Genomic DNA, 15,264 nt, shown 5'->3' with positions numbered 1-15,264 from the left:
ATTAAAAATGTTATCATCAGTCCTGTTTTGCCGAACGAAATATAGCTAAATCCTAATCCTTTAGCTATTTATAACTGGCAATAATTTTAAAATTGGGTAAATTTTTGGAAATAAAACATGCGTTTTTAGTAGGACGTTTTTCATATGCTGTGACAAGCCCAAAGACTAATTTCAAGATAATGCAATAAAGTTCTAAATTTTGGAAAACACATTTTCTAATCTTTTTCGTGGCCGAGCGGTTAAGGCGTTGGACTGTGAATCCAAGGGTCACGGGTTCGAATCCGAGGTCCGCCTGAGCTCGGCTGGCTCTTTGTGTCCTTGAGCAAGGCACTTCACTCTACTTGCTTCTTCGGAGGGCACTTTAAGCCGTCGGTCCCGGGCGTCGGTCCTGTGCTGTGCTGAGGCCTACATGTATTTCTGACATTAATGCAGTGTGCACAGGTTATTCGAAAAGAGCAGGGGATCATCCCGGTACTGTTGACTGTACTCATAGGCGTAGATCGGGGGATAAATCCCCCAATATTTTGGCAGGGGGTGGTCCAAGACCATACAATCATCCCCCCAATGTTGACGCCTGAATGTGAGTTTCTGACCAAATTAACCTCATATTTGCCCATTTTAGCCCCCAAAGTGCAAATTTTCGCGCACTTCACGCGCATTTATTCCACTTTTGCACCATATTTCATCAGTTTATAGCTCCGAGATCTGGGAAAAGGCGCTATATATATAATATTTATATTTTTTATGCTCTTGTCAGTAAGTACCAATATTATGTCTTTATCTGATGTACTACAGAAATAATCTAGCATCGCCCATCACTAAAAACTTGATTGATTACAAAACACCGGTTCGTTCTTAGTTCATACCAAATCGCTAAGCGATGACGATTGGTACTTGACCAATGAAGTAGCGTTGCTTTTTCCAACACAACAAAAGCGCACTATCTCATTGGCTAATAATCAATCGCTCATCGCTCAGGGATCGAGCATAAAATCATCTTCACAGCTGTGACAGTACCCTGGATGGTTTTGTGCAGAAAAATAACAATTTCATCGAGTTTTGGCCCGGGGTTTTGGCTGGAGTAAAACTTAAGGTAAGTCTGAATATTTTGTGAATAGACGTATACAGCCCATATTCATTTCATTTTTCATTTCATTCGGCTGCGAAGCAGGCGACTACAAAGTTTCTCCATGTACTACGATCTGAAGCCAAAGTGGCAATGGCATCTGGCAGTAGAAAGTTGTCGAAATCCCCAACAGTTTTTGCACATAAGACAAGTAGGATGTTCTTTGCCTTCCAGGTCTTCTTTTACCATGTAATGGGGTGTAGAGAGCATATCTTCTGCATGGTTCATCTTCCTGCATCCTCAGGATATGTCCCAGAATGAATTTAACCATGTTTTGAACGAAGACGTGAAGACACCGGGTAATAAACGGCCTGCCCTGTCACGTTTGTTGTTGTTATCACAGCATGAGTTATGGCTGCATTTGTAAGGTTACTTAAACATGTAAAGTTACAGTTTAAGGTTAAATACAATTGATTTTCAAGGCTTGATTCCAGAGGGGCGTAAGTTAATAATGGAAACAGCCATGCAGAAAAGAATGAACTCACGCGTACAATAGTGTATCAATCTGAACTAGGGCCACGGACAAACCGCTGCTCGTGAGTCATCCTATATGTTGCAGGGATAGGGAAGGGCGACCATGATAGGACCATATGGGCTGATGGGTGGGGGGTGATTGTGGGCAGCCGTTTTCGGCAATTTTCCTTTGGATTTTCTAAATTTTCAATTTTTAAAATTATCCTGGATGATATCTGTCGTGAAATAAATCAATGCTTCTATAGGCTATAATATGCCTAGTATGCCTATTTATACCCTGATTATGCAATATATAGGCCTACAACAATAACTACAACAACAGTAACAAAACCAACAACCAATATTTTGTTAATCTAATTTGTAAAAATATATTCATAGGCCGCGCCTATAGACCAGTAGGCTCCTATAGCCTAAAAATTCCTGAATTATATAATGAAAAAAAACCGGCAAAAACAATCAATCGCTGCTGTCAGAAAGAAAAGAAACGAACAAGAAAAAAAGAAAGAGGTGAGAAAAAAATAAAATAAAATAGATGGAATGGACCACATAGGGACTCGAACACGTACCAAAGTTTTCCAGCTCAAAACTGTAGTATTATAAAGTCGAACGTGCCTGCGCGCTAACCGATTGAGCTACTGAGTGACCTGTGCAATCAATTGATCTCAAACTGACTATTGTGGAATAGTGCATACCAGGCTCTTATGATAAACAATCTCATCACCGCTGTAAATGTCGGAGGTATCGATGGCGAAAAACCTCGATTTTTGCAAAAGTAGCTTAAATTTGGAGTGAAATTCAAATGGTAAAGGAATCGACATACTTTTGAGAAATAATGTAGGCAGTTAGAAATCAAAATTAACGTTCCACAATCCAGATATCGATAATGTAACATAACAGTGTTTTGTGGTACAAGATTCTCGAAAATTGTTCCCAAAAACGGGCTAATAAAATGTAATCGGTACTGTATTTGGTTCTTCCCCATGGCAACATTATTTCTTTGGTCGATTTGTAGTACAATACAAAAAAGGAGAAAACAATCACATGGCGTGGTTTTATACGGAGCGAATATTTGAAAAAAACTGCATGGAACGTGTTTTTGATCTTGTGAACATGGTGCGTAAAAATGATTTAAACGAAGGATTTTCAAACGGATTCTAAAAATTTGTATAAACACACACAAATTATGTTAAGATACATCCATGCACCAACATTTGACTCACTGCGATATTTGATTGCTGAGAAAACACGGTTTTAGAGAACAACTTTATACGTCTTTTATACGTTTTTTATACGTTTCTTCGTGTAACCTTAAATAGACTCGCTTGCCAGTCCTAAAGTTAATTTTTTATTACTTCCGTGATCCGAGCCGTGCGCCAAGCATAGACGAGCGTACACACAGAAGAAATAAACAAGGGTCGTGTGGCACGGTGGTTAGAGCATTGGACTCATGATCGCAAGGTTGTGGGTTCGAACCCCTCTGGGCCATTGCCTCCACTCAATAGACCCAAGAGTAATCATTGTACCGTCCTAAAAATGATCCATCAGGCTATGATGTTTCCAAACAGGCGTAAAAATGTTTGTAGAAATTGACCTTGTGTCAGCTTGGCGTGATGGCAAGCCCCCTGCCGAGTTCCTCCGGGAGTTTCAGATATACATACATACATACAATCAGTGAATCACGCTGATCATTGGCTGATCAACGCACTTGACAACAAGCCGGTTGACCCATTGGTCTTCAGCGCGGCACGTAGTAGTAGCCGAGAAAAAGAGATAGAGAAGCGACACTCTGTACAAACTGCCTATACCATGCTATACAGCAGTTGAAGACATGCAATTCGCAAGCGCCGTCGCCGGCCAAGTCTTACTACGAACGTGTAATGAGAAGATACCATAGAGTCCTACATAGAGATCTGAGGAAGAGACGGTCCGAATTGACCTAGTGACCTATAATTTATTAGAGAATCACATTTTTAGAGTATAAGTCCGCCCACCGCTGTCAATCATTCTAATGAACAAATGAAACAAGCTCTGGCATTCTGGCAATGACGTAATCCTAATTATAAATGAGAAAATCACATTGTACATGTAACTGTCTGCTGTACTTCATGTCTTCCAACAAGTGCCGGAGTGTCGCGGCCCTGGTAGTAGGCGACCTTGTCACTTCTACATGATCGCAATTCACCAGCGCGTACCCGGACCACGGAAGTAATAACAAAATAACTTTATATGTACGCCGTGCCTATGTATATTAAGGACTGGCTTACGCCATTTTGGATGTCAATGGGAAATACACACTTAAGTTTTTAAACGATTTGTGCAGGTCAGCTCAAATATTTGAAAAAAAATCTTTAAAATTTCATCAATGTATATAAAAATGGTACCGTACCAACTTTATTGTGCTTGCTAATTTAAGACTCGGTTGAAACAAAATTAAGAATTCTGCACCCTTGCGAAGGATTCAGAATTTGAATTGGGAATAAAAATATCCAATCTTTGCAATCAAAAACACAAAATTACAACTTTAAACATAATATTGGCAAAAGACATCATTAGTTACCAAACAAACTGAAAAGTGCATAATCCCCACTACTTACACTTACAGTGAAGTTACTAAAGTGGAACCAAAACAACAGTGGGAATCGTGTGTTAAATCGACATAGGAAAAAAGAAGGAGGGATCAGCGAAACTTACTGTCAGCCCTCTGATAGCAGCAATTAATTGAGCATCAAGGCAACTGGTAGGGGCACCAAGCCTTCGGTGTCTTCGGTTATTTTGCAGCCTGTCTATGACTATGAAGGTATCAGAGCGCTCCGGAAGATTTGTACCGTAATCATGGTAAATGGGGGGGCATCCATACATGTATATAAAGCCTGCTCCATGGCATGAAATGCTTAAGGATGTGGGTGTGGGAGGGGGTGTCTGCGCGAAGCTCTTGAAATGCATGTATTTTAAAATAAATTGGACCTTGCATCATGCATGTGCATTAGGCTCATGAAATTCATTTGTTTGGAACAAAAAAAAAACCCAAAGTGGTATATAGTGATGTACGGTACTAGACTCACTTACCAGTCCTATACGCCGTGCCTATGTATAGGACTGGCTTACGCCATTTTGGATGTCAATGGGAAATACACACTTAACGATTTGCACTGGTCAGAAATAGTTGCGGCTAATAGTCGCGACTAACGCCCAAGCGTACTGATTAAATTTCTAATTGTTAGGGCTACCTTACATGTACTATATGCGTATAATTTTGTCTTACCTAACTCAGCTCTGAGGATGATTGGAAATCAGAGAATGTTGGCCATTTGTAGCAGATGTAAACGCTACCTAAGTCCAGAATTGAAGAAATCCATCTCAACACAAGCTTCATATTTTAGGTAGGTTATGAAATAAAGGGTAATGTCGTATGACGCTGAAACATGGACAATAATGTCCAACCAAAATGAGAAAAGCTATATGGATGGCTGCTATACCCGTCTCTTGCTGAAGGCACTAGACATCTCATGGCAAACTCACACCACCACCAACAAAGAACTATATGGGAATCTGTTACCAATCTCTGAGGGCTTAGGATTAGAAGATTAAAGTTTGCAGGGCACTGTGCAAGAAGCGAAGAGGAAGCAGCTTCTTATGTGGCAGCCCAAACATGGAAAGCGAACAAGAGGTCCACCCAAGAAGGATATATCAAGATGTTGGCTGATGATACAGGATTTTAATAACAGGCACAGACATCAAAAATTGTATGCTAGACAGAGCAGTTTGGAGAGCCATTATGGGAGTCCGACTACAAGAGTCGACATAAGCAATAAGCAAGCGTACCCTTTAAATCCAAATAATGTGACAGAGGCAGTCAAAATGTAAACAAAATTGGTGAGGTGCAGCTGAAGGCTCATCTGTTTTTAAATACATAATGTGGAGGATACATTTGTGTGTAAAGGATCAAGGCTGGAACCATTATTTCTATTCTTTTACTGTAAAATAGTGTGATTTAAAGAGGAAAATATGAAAGCAGACTACCGAACTTACAGTGAACCAGACTAAAGCTTTGAGGCTACGTGTCTTGAGCTCGCCCATTTTGCGTTGCGCAGCCTTTTTGAGCATATTTACATCTTTCGAGCTTGAAATCAACATAACATTTTACATATGCACCTCACGCTATCAAAAGTATACATTTCCTGAAAGGAAATTGCATGAGGAATCCAAATATGGCATTGAAAAAACTATAGGAAGTAGGGTAAAGTTGTCCAGACTGAAAATATCAGCTAAAAATTTACTTTTTCATTTTTTATCTTTCAAGTCACATTTTTTTAACCTCTACCCCTACCTTTGATTTCTCATCATATTTGAACTCCCCATGACATTTCCCTTCAGAAAATGTATACTTGTATAGGGGTAGGGTATAATATAGATTTACTTACTGCTTTGGTAAATGACCTCAAATGACCTTTGACATGTGACCTTTCACCCCATGTGTGACCTAAAACATAGCTTAGCTAATACCTCTTCACTCATGGACTCTTATGTCCAAGTTGCATGGACAGGGACCTCATACTTCTGAAGTGTTAGCAATTTTAAAAACCAAGTGCAATATAGTGCCTTCCATAGGGTTTGTACAGGGCCGCTTCCGCACCTCCGCTTCCGCCTCCTCCTCCACCCTCAATACTCACAATATAAAATGACACTTCTCCAGTATCTTACAACTTGATATCATGAATTTTGCACAGCACTGAAAAGGGAGTTTAAGCTTTAAAATGATACCACAACCAAAGGTGTGGCTTGCATGGTTGTAAAGTTACAGTAAATTTATTACAGAGAGATACAGAAAAGCGCAACGCCTCCACCTTATTTGGGCGGTGAGTTCAAGACACATGGCCTTGACTGAATTGCTAAATATATTACTAGCATTGTACAATCTCTACAGGAGTTTGATCAAATGTCATTTCTAATTGTCCACCTCAACAATTTAGTGTAATAATGTTGATTGCTAAACACTTCTTGATGATTGTTTTGGTGCTTGTTCCTACTCTGAATAAGTGTACTGCATAAACATGCTGAATTAATGGGGTATTCTAGAAGAAATCCATACACCTCCTATATGGAAGACATGACCTTAATCCCCCATACAGGGAATATAATAGATAGCAAATGGAGTCACCCATTCAGGTAACCCCATTTGAAATTCACACTCCCTGTGTAGAAGATTAAAGTCATGTTTTCCTTATGGACTATCAATCTCTACTGGAATAGCCCAGTTGATGTCTCAAATTGTTTTAACAGTTGGACTTATTAGATTATCTTTTGCTTTGCAGACTATATCAAAGAAGTTACTACGATGTTTTAGGAGTGAAAAGGTCTTCCAGCCAAACAGAAATTAAAGCAGCCTATTTTGAATTATCTAAAGTGGTATGTATATAATTTAATAAAATAATTGACGCAAAGTTAACATATCTCAATTCTCAAAGGGACTGGCTCACCACTCAATTTTTAAAAGTGTACACAATTTGTGGACAATTTTTAAACAATCATGGTCAACACCCATTAAAAAAAGCGCAATGATTTATGGTGCATTTACACAGTACACACAGGCACAACGCCTAGACGTTGATCCACAAGCCTCAGCACACTTTATAGGTTGTTGCTGACCACTATGGCCCACATCATTCCATAAACCATTTAACAACTCGGGGACTTGTCTGCTTAGAAGAGCACATCCTACCCTAGACATTCTGCAATTGAACTTTGCAGCCAGGATCAGCTCCCTGAGTTTCATACAGGTTACAACGAGACAATTAGCAGTAAGTTCCTTGTCCAGGGGAATTTCAAGCTACTCAATTTTTTCACACAAGCGTAACCGCCAGGGTTCGAACCAGCAACCTCTCACACTATAGTCAAATGCCTTATCGATTGAGCTAACTTGACTGCAATTCATAAGTTTCTATCCTAAGAAAAATGGGGTTACCTGAATGTGTGACTCCATTTGAAATCTACTCTCCCTGTGTGGAAGAGTAAGGTCTTGTCTTCAATAGGGAGTGTATGGATTTCAGTGGGAGTAGCCCCATGCATCCAGCCCGGTACCCCAGGTCAACATAAAAAGTGGTAACCATGTGTGTTCTTCCTTTTTTCAAAACCCCCCTTTTCACTGATTTTTCATTGATTTTACCCCCTTTTTTTGCCAAATCACTGACAAAATCAGGGTAAAAAATACCCCCTTTTTCAAGGTTTTCAATGAGAAGATTTCCAGACACCCCTTTTCAATGACTCCAAATATTTTAATATATTAAGTACAAAATGTGCAAGTATGAACATTACTTTGATTTATTTACTTCACGAACGAACCGGCGCACGCCAAACTTCAAGTGCAACAGGGGAAGAGAAACAACGATACAAAATAAAACTTACATGCATCAGAATTCGAACAGAATTAAAAACCAAGGAAAAATATCACTTTCGGTCGGTCGTAGAATTCGCTCCAATCACTGTCAATGTTTCCGGCAATGTTTTCAATTCACCACATGGAAAAGTGTATACGGCAGCCAAAACGGTTACATCTGTACACCATCGATGTTCGCGTCGCTCATTCAGCTCTCTTCAAAGCGTGCGGGAGCATACATTGCAACACCCACTAGACAACTATATCGGGAAACCGCCGTGCCAATAGTAAAAAAGCTGCCTTCTGGCGCTCTCGCTGTGACGATTGAGGGCGGAATCAATGAAATGCCAGAGGATGGAGGCTGAAGACTCGGGCTGAAGACATCGATCGAACGAACCTGTGAAATACCCTTTTTTTTTTAAATTTCGCGGAGTCAATGCTCAGAATACCCCCCTTTTTTCGCGATTTGGCGGTCCGCGATTTCAGTCAACAAAATACCCTTTTCCGCGGAATTTAGAACACACATGGTTACCACTTTTTATGTTGACCTGGGGTACCGGGGCATCCAGTCACCATCCACTCGCCCTTGAGGGCACAGTGGCTGCTTCAATTTATGGTATGTTTCAATAGATATCCACAAAAAAGCTTATTCCCAAAATTTCAGTTGATTATGATTTTGCGAGTTGCGCATGATTACGTAATAAACACAAATTTGTTGATATTTTTGCTGAACAAATAACAAATCTGCAAGAAATTTTTTTACACTAAACATTATGTAGCCAGGGGTCCATTTCACTCAACTTTACGAAATCGTTCGTAACTCATGACTTGTCTATTTCACTAAACTTACTTACGAACGGTACCCTTCGTAAGTAATAGGGATTTACTAAAGTTACGTCTAGTCTAGGGTATTCGTAACTTTACGAATGGTTACTTGAGTTACGAAGGGTTAAAAGTTTAGTGAAATGGGACCCAGAGGTTTCTGATGTTATAAAAATCTGAAACTTTTTTAAAAACATGGGAGGACGAGGCTGTGGAGTACAAAATGCCCATTTAACCACTACATGTACATATGAATTATAATGTAATGTGTTTTTATGTTCACACAGCATCACCCAGATAGAGTGGATGTCACCTGTCATGAAAAGTTTGTAGAGATTGGTAAAGCTTATGAAATATTGGGAAAGCCTCTATCCAGACAGATTTATGATAGAACTTTAATTTCACCAATAATCGGTGGGGCCAATGTGAGGTATACAGCCACAACTACAAACCCATTTGGAGATGATGAAGAAGTTGACTGGTAAGTCCTGTATACTATAATTTGTGGGTGGAGTGTAAGACCATCGTAAGTGTGGAAGAATGTAATAGCTGCCATTTACAATATTTCAATAAATGTATTTTTTGATCAATAACAAATGTAGAACCTTAAGGGGGTACTACACTCCTGCCCAATTTTGTGCCTATTTTTGCATTTTCTCAAAAATTATAGCGCATTGGGGACAAGTAAGATATGAATATTATAGGGGCAAGGACTACAACTACTGCACTGGAAATTTCATTTCAGCACAGACAACAGTTGTGGAGTTACAGTCAAAAATTAGGGAAAACCGATATTTGATCAATAAATCAATAACTACTTGCTTTGAGTTGCTGAATTTTCAGTACAGTAGTTGTAGTCCTTGCCCCTATAATATACATATCTTGCTTGTCACCAATGCGCTATAATTTGTGAGAAAAATGCAAAAATAGGCAAAAAATTGGCCAGGGGTGTAGTACCTCCTTAACTACATGTAAAGGTGATATCTTGGGTTAGCTTAGTGGCTGTCATGAAAGTAATACAGAACATCAACACTTTACAATGAGGGGTTATCATACCTGCCAACTGTCCCATTTTACCTGGCTTTGTCCCGTTTAGTGTCTGAACTGTAAACAATTTTTGATTCTCTCGCATCATAGTAGAACGCTTTATCAATTGAGCTTAATATACTGCTTAAACTACAGGAGTAGGATTTCTTTCACCTTGCAATAATCCACATGGATTTTAGTAACAGCATTTTATTCCAAGAATCTTTAGATTTTACCCCATTTATTTGTAGGCTCAAAACATCTGCGATAATCTCTTAAGATTCGCCCAAATCAGTTCAGGAGATTCTTCTCGAATACTCACCGAATTTACTCACTGCTTACTTATTTCTCCAACAATACATCTTATTCATAAGAGTCGATTTTAATGAAATTTTTTTTTGCAGGTTTAAAGCCCATGTGTTTGATGAGGACAAATACAAACAACCAAGGGATCCAAACTCATTCTATGGCATCAGAGGCATACCAAAAATACCTAATATGACATTAATATTTGGACTATTAATCTTTGCAGCAGTAGGGGGCTTGGCGCAATTTATATTTGTATTGTGAGTATTATTTAATGGCCTAATCCAGTTAAAATCCATACACACCCCTATGGGAGATAATCTAAGAAACTAGATTTCAAATGCAGTCACCCATTCATGTAACTCTATTTGAAATTCACACTCCCTGTGTGGAAGATTAAGGTCATGTTTTCCAAAAGGGGTTTATGGATGTCAACTGGAATAGCCCAATGGGTAAAGTAGAATTGTGTGGGAAAAGGCAACATTAAGGTTGGTCTTAACCCTTGAATTATGGAAATGTTTGGGCCCCATAACTGCTAAATTGTTGGTCTAAAGTATATATAAGTATACATAATTATTAAGAATGGCAAAGACTTGATAAATTCATCTGTGAGGTCAAATTTGGGACAAAATGCTAATTTTTGGCCCAAAATCCCAAAAAACTTTTTTTTTTGGCCCACTTCTTTTTTGTTAAATGTAAGTTCTTAGGCCAAAAAAATCTTTAATTAATTTTTAAAAACTAGATAAAAATATCTAGGGCCGTTTTTAAATTTTTTTGAAAAGGAGTCTCCGGTATTAAGTAACATTATGCCTTATCGTTATAAAAATAATTATCAAGCATGAATCACATGATTTTATTTAAAATAAAGTCATAGTGACCATAAAAGCGAATAAAAACAATCTGTTCTCAACATACGATATGGCCGAAATTGTCTAAGTGCAATAACGTAATGGTTATTTGTGCTCAATTGTCGTCAGCCTTCATTGTGTTATAGGGACGTCATTGCACTCGACAATTTCGGCACCGGGAATTTTGAATATCGCATGTTGAGAGACGGATGTTTTTATTCATTGTTATGGTCACTATGAGTTTGTTTTAATAAAACTATGTGCTTGATAATGACTGCTCAATAGCCGGTTTGCATATGTGTTGTCGCAGTTAAATTAGGATAACATTTAATGTTTTGTTGTAAAATTTGAAAAAAATTTCAAAATGTTACTGAATTTCTACAGTATGAGTGATTTAAAACAACTATTATTTGTCATAACTGATACATCAGTAAAAGATGTAGCCTATTGTTCGAACATTCCATGATAATATTTTGACCAACACACTCATACTATAGGCAGTTAATATTTGTATACCATCCAAAGAGTAAGTCCCCAGAGGCAGGGAGGGGCGCTCAACTTCAGAAGTTGGATAGTATTAAAGGGCCTATCGGTATAAAATGATGTTTTAAAAAAGAGGCTTGTTGTTTATTTATTCTTTCTTTAACCAGGGTAGCCCCTTCAGTAACTGGTACTGATCTCCAAGGGGGGCCTTAACATTTAAAATGGGTAGAATATTTTGAATTTTACTAGTGTTGCCCATTTGTTTTAATTTTGGAGGCATATAGCTTTAATATTTGTTGACTTAATTATGTTCCTTTTGTTTTCTCCCTGTAGTGCAATAAGTGATTATAGAAGAAACCAACTTGATGTAAGGGACCGACAAATATCAATGGTTCTACAGGAATTAGACAGAAATATGAAGTAAGTATACATAGCAAAGAGGTTGGCAGAAATTTTGCAAAATGATGGGGTTTTGTGAAGAAACACGGCTCACAAAAAACCAAAAAAGGGGTCTTTTTTCAAACCATCTGGTCGCAAAATTTTATAAAGGTGTTTCTTCATTTTATATGAATCACATGCATTAATAATCATAGTTTCATTATTCATTTATGTCTCCATATGCATAAATCGTTGTAGTTTCTTTGTTCCATTCAACGCACATCACATCATTTATACAGGGCTGTCAACTTTTGGCATTGCTTGGCGTGAGACAGAGGCGTACCGGGATTTGCCGACTCCAATGTTCATTTTGTACCATGATTATTTGAGCCACGGCGCTCGGGAATGTGAAAAGCGGGGGGGTAGGAGCAACAAATTATTCATGACGATGCGTGAGATTTTACTCATTTTCCAGCTTTTTGCGTGAGATTTACTACCTAGGCGTGAGATCATACTACCTTGGCGTGAGACCGTGAGAAAGTGACCCAATGCGTGAGAGTTGACAGTCCTGTTTATACGATGTATAAAATGTCAGTGTCCGTGCCGTTTACGTAGCCTGTGAGTTTCTGTCAGAAATGGGTATATTAGAAATATTTTTTGCATTGTAGCGACAAGGGCAATATTAACATTCATGAAATTGTTACAAAAGCTGTGTTTCTTCCCTGAAAACTTCATAAAATGAGATGTAAAAGGGGGTGTTCTCAAAGTTTGTTGAAATCCATGCCTACCCATGGATACATGAGTGTGGAGGCCAGTTGTAGACTCTGTATATAGTCTATATATCTACCTTGCGTCACTGGCACTAGCACTAGCTTTGAAGTTCTGCGATAGCTTAGCATTAGTGTGTGTACATACTTTTACGTGTGCGATCAACATGCCGCATATGTTAACACAAGAAACCACGCTAAGCCAATGCAGCTCATGACTATAGACTATAGCCCTTTGTGCAGTGCCATGGGAAATCAGCTTTATTGGATTGTCATAATATATGTGTACATCCATATCAAAACGATTCTCTTGTCGGCTGCTACATGTGTCTCATTTCACATAATTGGGAATAAATACCAGACTCATTTTAAGAGGAGGTCACTTCAAATCATCCCCAAGTCACATGGCTTATTAATACAGAGAACATTCCATAACCATGTCACTCACTTGGGGATGATTAGAAGTGACATCCACTTGAGATGAGTCTGGTATTTATTCCTAGCTATTATGTGAAATAAGGCACATGTAGCAGCCGACAAGTGCATCGTTTTGATATGGATAATCACATATAGGAAGAGGAAATCAAAATTGGTGTCATATAGTGACATTTTAGTTGTCAAATTTGCCTTAAATCTTGTTGTTGCTGCCAGAAAAAAAACATAGAAGGAAAATGGTTTTAGTGTCCGTTATTTTTGCTAAACATATAAATTGAACATATAAATTGAACATAAGATTACAGTAATTTTGGAAGGTGTTAACTGTCTAAGTGCATCTTATACATTCTATCGACTGAATTAAGGCCAGTGTAATGGGAGAGAACATGGACCTTTTCGAGCATCATTATTTCTGAATTGTATGTCAAAAGTATATAAAACTATACATTTTTGGAAAGGAAATGAGTCAAGGAATCCTATGGTGACGTCAGATTTGTTCAAAAATCTCGAGTTTTGAAAAAATCACAAAAATTCACTTTTTACCCCAATTTTTTGTGACAACTTAGAAAAAAATCTGTTCGAGTAAAAAAAAATCAGTTAGCTTTTCATAAAGAAGAGACATGAACTTAGGGAAGGTTTTTTATTTTTTTTTTCCAACTATTGAAAAAACATGTGAAAAAAGCAATTTTGTCACTCTATTAAGCTAAAAATTGCACAAAATGGTGTATATTTTTGTTTAAAACAAATATTTTGAAAAAATGAGAAAACCTTCCCTAGGCTTTGATGTACTCTAAACGATAGTGCAAAAACTTGACCTTTTGCTTGCATATTTTTCGAGTTACCTTGTCACAAAAATCGTGCAATATTGTCAAAAGTGAACTCTGAGAAATCGACGTTTTTGTAAAAAAATGTCAAAATTATGCACAAAACGTCCTTATATTTTAAAACGGTAAGACTTTCACGCTTGTAAAAGCTGTAACTGGTGCATAGTCTAAATATGCATCTTTTTGCACCAATAAATCTTTAATGTCTGCTTTCAGTGCGCCAAAATTCAAAATAATTAAAAAATCTAAGTGGCATTTTGACTGCAAATGTTTGTTTTGTTTACACCACATTTGCTGGCGTGAATAACATACCGAATGCGCCTAGACTCGTTGGACATACGCGCAGAGTTGCGCCAGCGTCACGCCACGCTCATGAATCACGCGTAATCACAATATTTCGCATTCGCGCATTTCTGACTCATTATTTCCCGCCAATTTACTAAGCTGTCTTGAGCCACGTGACTTTTTAGAGTTGAAAAGAGTGAAACAAATCAAGCAAATATACGAGTAAATATTAGCAAGTTGTATTTTATCAGTTTCAAGTGAAAGAATACATCTTAGTGTTGATAAATATCAAGAAATCTCAAATTCGGGCGTGAACGAATGTGTCTTCCATTACTCTGCCCTTAATGCATGTTTTTGTTTGTCTATTTGATTGTTTGTTTACAGGCTTAAAAATCTAGAAAAACAAGGTTTGACTAGCAACGTAGTGAATTTAATGGAAACCAATCATAAACGAGCAGCCTCAGAGGGAGTAGAGGATCTAGATGAGACAGCCAAGAAGTTTAGATACAACACATACTATTCCTATCCAGTGCAAAGATGAAGTTGATTAAAGTGTAGGCAGGGAATAAGTGATATTGGTAAATGATAGCTGGAAATGATAGTAGTATTACGGTGTCATCATGTATCATGGAATTTCTTTTGGTGTATGTCGCATGGGAAGGTGCACTGATTGTATGTGTGGGGTGCTAAAGAACATGCTGTAAGCATCGCAGCACCCCGATGGTGGTATCCATACGGCATACACATAATTGCTGGTTCCCTGTGGTTTTTTTTATTCATACAGCTTGGTGAAATCAAAGTGTGTTAACTGTTAAAACCAACGAGGTAGAACCAAAGAGTACCGACTCCACCATGTTTGCTCATCGTTAATGGAGGGTTATTAGTGTATCTCCGGATAATTTTGCTATACGCCGAACAAAGTTCTTTTCAAAGTGCATTATTTGCATTCTGCATGTAACACAATTTATCATTTGATTTTGGGTTCTGGCTGAAAAACGCCAGAGGTACACCATTTGTCCTCCATGAGTGACAAACCAAAGTAGCGGATTTATCATAGCATTACATGCAAGCAAATTTTGAGTTGTTACTCTTTGTGTATAACGTCATTGGGCAGGGA

The 15,264-nt window shown here is 38.2% G+C and overlaps 1 protein-coding gene across 1 annotated transcript; it reads left to right on the top strand.

The window, feature by feature from the left end:
* Positions 1-984: 984 nt before the first annotated feature.
* LOC140140958 (dnaJ-like protein 60) lies at positions 985-14,752 on the top strand. Its single transcript, XM_072162724.1, has 7 exons — positions 985-1,093; positions 4,872-4,980; positions 6,913-7,006; positions 9,083-9,276; positions 10,226-10,387; positions 11,792-11,878; positions 14,532-14,752. The coding sequence occupies exons 2-7, from the start codon at positions 4,880-4,882 to the stop codon at positions 14,686-14,688; spliced, it is 795 nt and encodes a 264-aa protein (XP_072018825.1). The 5' UTR covers positions 985-1,093; positions 4,872-4,879; the 3' UTR covers positions 14,689-14,752.
* Positions 14,753-15,264: the final 512 nt, after the last annotated feature.

The sequence above is a fragment of the Amphiura filiformis genome, chromosome 19 (genome assembly GCF_039555335.1).
Source record: "Amphiura filiformis chromosome 19, Afil_fr2py, whole genome shotgun sequence".
Taxonomy (NCBI): Eukaryota; Metazoa; Echinodermata; class Ophiuroidea; order Amphilepidida; family Amphiuridae; genus Amphiura; species Amphiura filiformis.
This window is presented reverse-complemented; position numbering and strand designations above follow the sequence as displayed.

Excerpts from the sequence above, each read along its gene's own strand:
- LOC140140958 (XM_072162724.1), top strand. The coding sequence starts at position 4,880 with ATGATTGGAAATCAGAGAATGTTGGCCATTTGTAGCAGATGTAAACGC. Across the intron at positions 9,277-10,225 it reads GATGATGAAGAAGTTGACTG|GTTTAAAGCCCATGTGTTTG; the intron begins GTAAGTCCTGTA and ends TTTTTTTTGCAG. Across the intron at positions 11,879-14,531 it reads GAATTAGACAGAAATATGAA|GCTTAAAAATCTAGAAAAAC; the intron begins GTAAGTATACAT and ends GTTTGTTTACAG.